Below are 7,467 nucleotides of genomic sequence, written 5' to 3' on the forward strand. Positions count from 1 at the left end.
CCATCTCCTTAGCCACACTGCCTTTCCTCCTCAGCTACCAGCCTTTCCTCTTTTGCAATCCTCCCGGTCCTGCCCCTCAGTCCCCACTGCAGCCTTATTCCCCCAGCCCCATCCCTCGATGCCTGCCCCCTCCCTCCCTCCCGACCCGCCTCCTGTGTCTCCCAGCCCTGCTCTGACGTGGGAGGTGAGGGGGTGGGGGGATGGATGACTCACAGTGTTATGATGCAGTTCCACAACACACAGCTACATTCACCCACAGACCGAGGTACAGACGAGAGACAACCTCTGGCCCCCAAGCAGCTGGCCAGCTTTGCAACCTCAGTCCTGAGCCCCTAACTCCCCTACCCCGTCACCATCCCCTTCCCCATTGAAGGAGCGGAAAGAGAAGAGAGAAGCGTGAGCAGACAGATTGAGAGAGAGAGAGAGAGAGAGAGATAGCCGGAGATCTCTGGAGCAGACCTCAAGGTGAGGGGCAGCCCTTCTCCAAACGACTTTTTCCCCTTCGCAGACTTCCTCCTCCTGCTGCGCGTTGCTTTCTCCCCTCTGCAAAAAGCATTATTCATCCACCCTTTGTCCTCCCTTCCCCCTCCCTGCTGCCTCCGCTCCTCTCTCAGCTCCTCCATCCCTCTCCAAGCTCTGATGGTTCCCCACACTTATTTCCCGGTAACTTTGGCTGCAGCATCAGGCATCACTGTTTATTGTTTTGCTGCTGGTGCAGACCCCCCAAAGCCCGCCCTAGGAGCTGGCTGCGCTGCTAATGATTCTGGACCATACCATGCCGAGAGTGCCAGCCCAGAGGGGGCCGAAGCCTCAGAGCAGACGAGAAAATCCATTGTGACCAGGTGGCCCCCTCCCCCTTTTTCCCCCTGAGAGGCATGGAATTCGCACCTGGTTCCTGGAGCCTCTGCCTTGGGGCCTCTGCTGTCAGTGATGGTTGCTCAGCACCGCCCCCCCCAACCCTCCCTCTCCCCTGCCTCCCACGGTCCAGCCCTGGCTCACTTAGGGGAACATCCTTTCCCCAGTACTCAGCTTGCTTTTGCTTTTTCCCCGTCATTTGCCCAACTTGCTTCCCCCTGTGATCTGAGATGAAGAAATGACCCCTACTCCCCCTCCTGTGAGTGATTTTCTGGCCTTCTGTGCAGCCTCTGCCCGGCTTGATGGGGAAGCAGGGAGAGAGAGGGAGAGAGGCGTGCCGGGGCCGGGAAGGGGGCCGAGCAGGGACCTGGCCAGGCGCCCCCCCCCTCGCCCCCGCCCCGAGCCCTTGAAGAAGGTGTGCTAGGTGGAGTGGCAGAGGGGCATGGCAGGCAAAGTTGGAGGCAGACCTGTGAAGTGGACGCTGACCGGTGTCGTGCTGATGAGGAGGGCCATTTCCTGTGGCCAGAGCCCAATGTCACCCTGAACTCAGCCCAAGGTGTCGTTCTGGGGCCCAGCCAGGGGGGCAGGACCTCAAACTGAAATTGGTCTCTGTGGAGGGTTGTGTGGAGTGACTGCCCAGCGGCCCCAGGAAGGACTGGACCAGCTGGGGCACTAGCAGCCACCACAGAGGACAGGGTGACAGCCTGTTAGCCCTGCTCTGCTTCGAGGCCTGTCATTGCCAGAGCACCCAGCTGGCACCTCTGCACCAGACTTGGGATAACCACCTCACAACAGACCTGAAGGCCCCGTGAAGGAGAAGGCAGCGCTTCACCCGCTTATCGGCGCCAACCAAGGACACCTCCCTTCTTATCCTCTGCCTCCAGCACCCTCGGCCACTTGGGGGTTGGAGTTAGGACAGATGTCAACATCTTCCTCCAGACTCCTGATCAGAACCCAGCGATTATTTTACCTTCTGTCACCCACAGGGGCACTGCTGTTTGTCCCCGCCCCTGGGAGGGTTGGAAACATTCTCTGCCTTTTGCCTCAAAGCACATTTTTTGAAAATGCAAGTCCCCCTTTTGCTGCTCATTAAGGACGTTGCCTCACTACACCACTCAGCCCTGCTCAGCCCACAAACGCGGCCTTCTCTACTGTGGGCCCCACTTCCCATTGACCCCAGCTGTCAGATCTGCCTGAGGAAGAGTTTCTCCCCTACAGCTGGGGGCCCAAGTCCTTAACTGAGGGCTAAGGCAACAGTAAAGAAGCAGCAGACAGAGACCAAGGGGCTCAGAGGCTGAGAAGACAGCCAGGGACTGCTTCTGGGCCAAAATGAGTGGGCCAAGGGGCAGGATTGGTCTTGGTACAGAAGGAGACACCCATGAAGTTCTAGGCCCCAGGGAACAGGCTCCCAGCTCCGGGAAAGCGCGGAAGCAGGGTGTGTGCGCCTGGCTGCCTGCTCTCCCTCCATCTCATCTTCCCCTCCTGCCGCACGAAGCGTTTGAAGGACCAATTGCTGTAAATACAGGCGATGAAACAGAAAAACCATCAGGCACCTCCAGCTTTTAAAAGGCTTTGAGCCCTAGCACCTACTGGATCACGTGGGAGGCAGGTCTTCACTGAAGAGCCGAAATCAAGGAGAGTGCTGGCACGTGACATTCCTCCCATGGCAGCAGGGAGCCAGCAGGCTGCTCCCCGTGGAAATGGTGGAGGCTGCTCCCGCCCGGGGGTAGGGAGAAGGAGACACCGCCTCCCCAGCTATGGCACCCGAGGCCTGGAGCTGCTTCCAGGCTTGCCAGAGCCGATGGGGATCCGCGGACAGGGATGCGTAGAGTGCCTGAATGCTGAGTTGATGGTGATGGAGGACACAGGACGGATGAGCTCCGTGTTCTCCATTCCCTCAGGAGGGGCTCCACACGAGATCACGGCTCTCCTAACGCACCTTCCCCTCTTCCCAGGTGACTTCCATTTCTACCCGGTTCACGTCTGGGGGGGGCCCTGGCCGGGCAGCCCCCCCACATTTCTCCTGCCCTGAAACACGGCTCTAGCCAACCTGCTCCGCTGCTTCACCTGCGACCGCCTGTGTGGGGGCTGCACCGCGCCAGCCCCTCCAGCCCGCCAGGGCATCGTCCTCCAGCCCGTCATGCCCAGCTGTGACCCTGGCCCCGGCCCTGCCTGCCTCCCCACCAAGACGTTCCGTAGCTACCTGCCCCGCTGCCACCGCACCTACAGCTGCGTCCACTGCCGCGCACACCTGGCCAAACATGATGAGCTTATTTCCAAGGTATGCCACATGGGGGCCTCCCCTCCCCTCCTATCCCCCTCCAGGCTGGAACTCACCTGGGGTGAGGCAAAGGCAGCCTGCCCTCCCTCCTCCGTGCCCTGGGCATTCAGGCAGTGGGGGCCAGGGCCACCCAGTAGTCACTGTCTGTCCTGTGTCTCCACAGTCCTTCCAAGGGAGCCATGGCCGCGCCTACCTGTTTAACTCCGTGTGAGTCCACCTCTCTTCTTGCGTGAGTGTGCTAGCGTGTGTGCATAATTTTCCTCTGTAGAGAATGAGGGTGAGCCCTCAGAAAGTGGCCTTTGCACCTCCGCTTTGCCTTCTCTCTTGCAAAGGGTTTCAGAAACTCAGACTGCAGTTCTCTTGGGAGTCTGGGCAGAAATGGAATCCCATTTTGGAAGAAGAAGGCCCAGGCACTAGTCATAAAGGGGTGGGTTGCTGAAGGCAGAGGATCCCGTTAAGTGGGTACAGTTCCTTTGGGGTGTTTGGGGGCTGGACTGACAGTGACCCCACTGGGTGCTGGGTCCTTTGTTTCCTGAGACAGGGTCAACGTGGGCTGTGGGCCAGCGGAACAGCGCCTTCTGCTCACGGGGCTTCACTCGGTAGCTGACATTTTCTGTGAGAGCTGCAAAACCACACTGGGCTGGAAATATGTAAGTACCAGGGGAAAGGCACGCTTCCAAATGGACAGTCTCCATGGCCCTCCAAGCCCCACTGGGGTGGGCTGGATGTGGGGGGACTTTGGGGGAAGGGATAATACAGGAGGTAGGGAGGCTTGGGGGGACTGCTTGGTCCACATTCACTGCTTCCTTTCCACCAGGAGCAAGCCTTTGAGACGAGCCAGAAGTACAAGGAGGGAAAGTACATTATTGAAATGTCACACATGGTGAAGGACAACGGCTGGGACTGAGGGGCTCAGGCAGGCAGTGCCCTTCCTCCGCATGCCCCACCCTCCCACCCCTGTCCCCTGGCCCTGCCAAGAGTCCATACCAGCATGAGTACTGCCCCACCCCTGGGGGAAACCTGGCTCCCACCAACCCCTCCCACCTCCACCTCATCACTCCCAGGCCTCTTTGGCACAGGGGTCTGGGGTACCCCAGGGGTGTTCAAAGCTCTGGAGTGGGCAGCAGTCAGGGAGAGGCAGAACTGGGAGGAAGGGACGGTTGTGGGTCCTCCTGTCCCTAGAGTCCTATGAACGGAGGCGACGGCAGGGCATGCACTCAGGCAGAGGACCACGGGAGGAATCAGTTTTTGATCCTTTCCAAGGGAACACAGGACAAAACTTGAGTCAGGGGGCTGGCTATTCTGGGCCACGTTAAGAGCAGAGAAAACGGCTTAGGTCGGGGTGAAATTCTGGCCTCAAAGGGAAACACCAGTCTCTGAGGGTGAAGTACCCCACCGCATTTGTAGGATTCTGGGGGTGGAAGGGAAAAAAAAAAAATCCCAGATCCCAGGCCCTGGGAAATTAAGGACTCACAGGGTTTCCATTTCACTCCACGTGTTTATCTTGGCACTAAAGAGGCACTTTCCAGTATGTAACCTTTGCCACTGTGTGGGGTGGGGAAAGCTGCCCCCAGAACAGCCCCCACCCCCAGCTGGCCGTTTCCAGAGTGAGCAGTCTCAATGGGCACTCCCCGAGGCCCAGCCCACTGCTCTCTGGGATTCAGTCCCTTGGAGGGGAGGTGGGAAATCAGTGCCACGGGGACCAGGCTTCCTCGTGGCTGCCACCAGCGAACGAAACTTTTGTATGATACATAAAGTGTTTGGGTCTATTTTTAATAAAAAGGGGAAAAGCAGGCGTGAGGTGCTGTCCTGACTTTCCTTTCTTGGGCAAGTACCGTAAGTCACCTCCCCAACCCTGCCTATCCCTTCTTGCCACTAGGGGGCAGCAATTGCTTTGTCTGTGGCAAGACCCCTCTTTTACCAGGGGATGGATATTCAAGGAAGGTTTTGCTTTAGTAAGGTGGCTTTTGTGAGCCCTACTCCAGGTGGAGCACCCACATTTTGAGTCTAGTGGAGCCCTTGATGATACATCAATGTTTGCCTGGACCCAGGACTGGACATCTGGAAGAGGCTCATCACAGAACTAGGGTGTTCTTGGTCCCCTGGCCTTTGCATCTGATTCTCTTGTTTTGGTCAGCATACAGGCCGTACTTTTACAGGCTAAAAGGAAAATCGACCAGCCAAGGTGTTGTCCTTGTAGTTGACATAAAGTGGAACAAAACAACTCAAAATTGCAGCATCAATGCAGTCATGTGACCCAAGTGCAATTTTTGGCAGTGATGTGAAAACTGCTGTTGTCGTTGGGTCCCTGACACCTGCAGTGGGGACCGTACACATCATGAAACCCAGCCTTTGTCAGCTAGCTTGTTATTTCCAGATTCATTCATTGATATTACAAATATTTGCAGAGCAGCTATCTGCCAGGCATGGTATTAACTACCGGGGACATCGTGGAAAATAAGGTGGCATAGCCTGGCTTCGTAGCAGTCTAGTGGGCAAACAGTAACCAGGCCATTCCGGTAGGTGATGGGATCTGCACAGGGATGAGGAGCCTGGGAGTTCACAGAAGAGTCTTAGCCAAGATCTGAGTAATCAAGGTAGGCTCCACAGAAGTGATGACAGAGATGGCACTTGAAGGGTGAGAAGTTGGGTAGATGAAGGGAAGAGGGGGAGGGGGGGGAGTATTTCAGGCAGAGAGAACTACATCAAGTGCCTCAAGCTTAGTCAGTTTGAGGAGGAAGTTTCCTGTGTCTGGAGTTATGGGCACAAATGGGCAAGAGATGAGATGACACAGGAAAAGACAAGGAGCAGCCACAGACCGTGTTGGGAATCTAGAGCTCACCCCAAGGGCACTGGGGAAACACTGAGAACTTGTTTTTTTAAACAAGAGTGGAGTGGCATCATCAAACGGCTGTTTTGTGCCCAGAGACTCAAGAGAGAAATGTTAACAGACTGAAGAAAGTACAGGACATAAACTGTGCAGCATTTCAAATACTGTCACCATCAGAATGGAGCTGTCTGGGCAAAACAGAACTGGAAGACAAGAGGTGCAAGAAGGCAAATGCACCCCCATCTGAGAGATCTCGGGAGGGTCTGTCTCACTGTTCAGTTTCTGCATGTCTAGCGATGCCTAGAGATCCTCTCGGACCCCAGCAAGGGACCCAGAACCCTGTCCTTCTTGGTCCCATTTCTCGCACCAAAGTTCAGGAAGGCTTCTGAAGCCCCAAGCTCTGACCTTGAGTATCAGGCACAAACTAGCTGCCTTCATAAGGCTCCCAGAATATGCCTGTCTCTCAATTTACTTCAAGTTCGTACTAAGCCGGCTAGATACCGTGGGAAACAAAGGAGTGAATGGCATAGTTGTTGCTCTGAAGTTACTGTAATCTCTCTTGGAAGAAGCGGCCTTCTGTGGGCTTGGCTCAGGGATACTATTTAGTCTCTCAGACCAGGCCACATGTAGGCAATGCCCAGACAGGTGTGCCCTCAGGAAGCACCATTATCAAATACCTGCAACCAGGAGGGGTCGTGGTAGGAGTTCCAGGTGGAGATGAGGTTGCCTTTCTATACCTCAAGAGCCAGGGAAGGAGCCACAGGTGTGGAATGCCAGCGGCAGCCATGTCCTTGTCCCTGGGGAGCGCCCGTCTTCTCAGAGGTCTACCAAGGTCCTAACAGGGATTTTTCCCAATCTTTCCCACTCACCATCGTCCAATTCCAGGCCAAGTCTAGGGGTTCTTCCTCCTTAGCCAATAAGCCACCACTTTAATCTTCAAGGCTTGAGACTTTAGAAGATATCCTCATACCACCAGCAGATGGCATTGAACCCTTCCACCCCTCAGTTCAGTTGAGAACCTACCCAAACCTCTTCAGACAGGTCTACAAAAAGATGGGCGAACTCGGACTTAAGGCAGGGTTATATCCAGGCTCTGCAATTTAAGAGCTACGTAACCTTGGCCATGCTGCTTAAATCTTCTGGCTTGGTTTTCCCATCTGTGAAATGGGAAACTGAAACACAGCATGGGCTGCATGCGGAAGTGCTTCCGGCGATGTGAGCTATTCGCCTGACACTTACAGAGAGGCTTCCCCATGCCCACCAGGGTAGCTGATTGGCGCCCAGATGGGAGAGGATATCTTGATGCTGAGGAGGCAGCCGGCGCTGGTAGCACTACACAGCCAATGCCCTTTTAACATTGCACTGCTAGTGGTAGGTGCAGACAGTAGCACAATGTGAAAAGAGCTCTGGCCTGCAGCAGAGGCGAGCCGGCCCTGCCTCCTCGCCCCTCTCCCAGTCCCCGGCCCACTCAGCCTCCCTCTGCCCCTTCTCCATGTTAATC

General features: G+C 56.0%; 1 protein-coding gene across 1 annotated transcript; it reads left to right on the forward strand.

Annotated features, from left to right (window-relative positions):
• Positions 1-213: 213 nt before the first annotated feature.
• YPEL4 (yippee like 4) lies at positions 214-5,372 on the forward strand. The gene is made up of 5 exons (XM_024577770.3): positions 214-465; positions 2,811-3,136; positions 3,300-3,343; positions 3,678-3,786; positions 3,954-5,372. Exons 2-5 carry the CDS (start codon positions 2,996-2,998, stop codon positions 4,041-4,043), a joined length of 384 nt encoding a protein of 127 aa, XP_024433538.1. The 5' UTR covers positions 214-465; positions 2,811-2,995; the 3' UTR covers positions 4,044-5,372.
• Positions 5,373-7,467: the final 2,095 nt, after the last annotated feature.

This window comes from Desmodus rotundus, chromosome 5 (genome assembly GCF_022682495.2).
Source record: "Desmodus rotundus isolate HL8 chromosome 5, HLdesRot8A.1, whole genome shotgun sequence".
Lineage (NCBI taxonomy): Eukaryota > Metazoa > Chordata > Mammalia > Chiroptera > Phyllostomidae > Desmodus > Desmodus rotundus.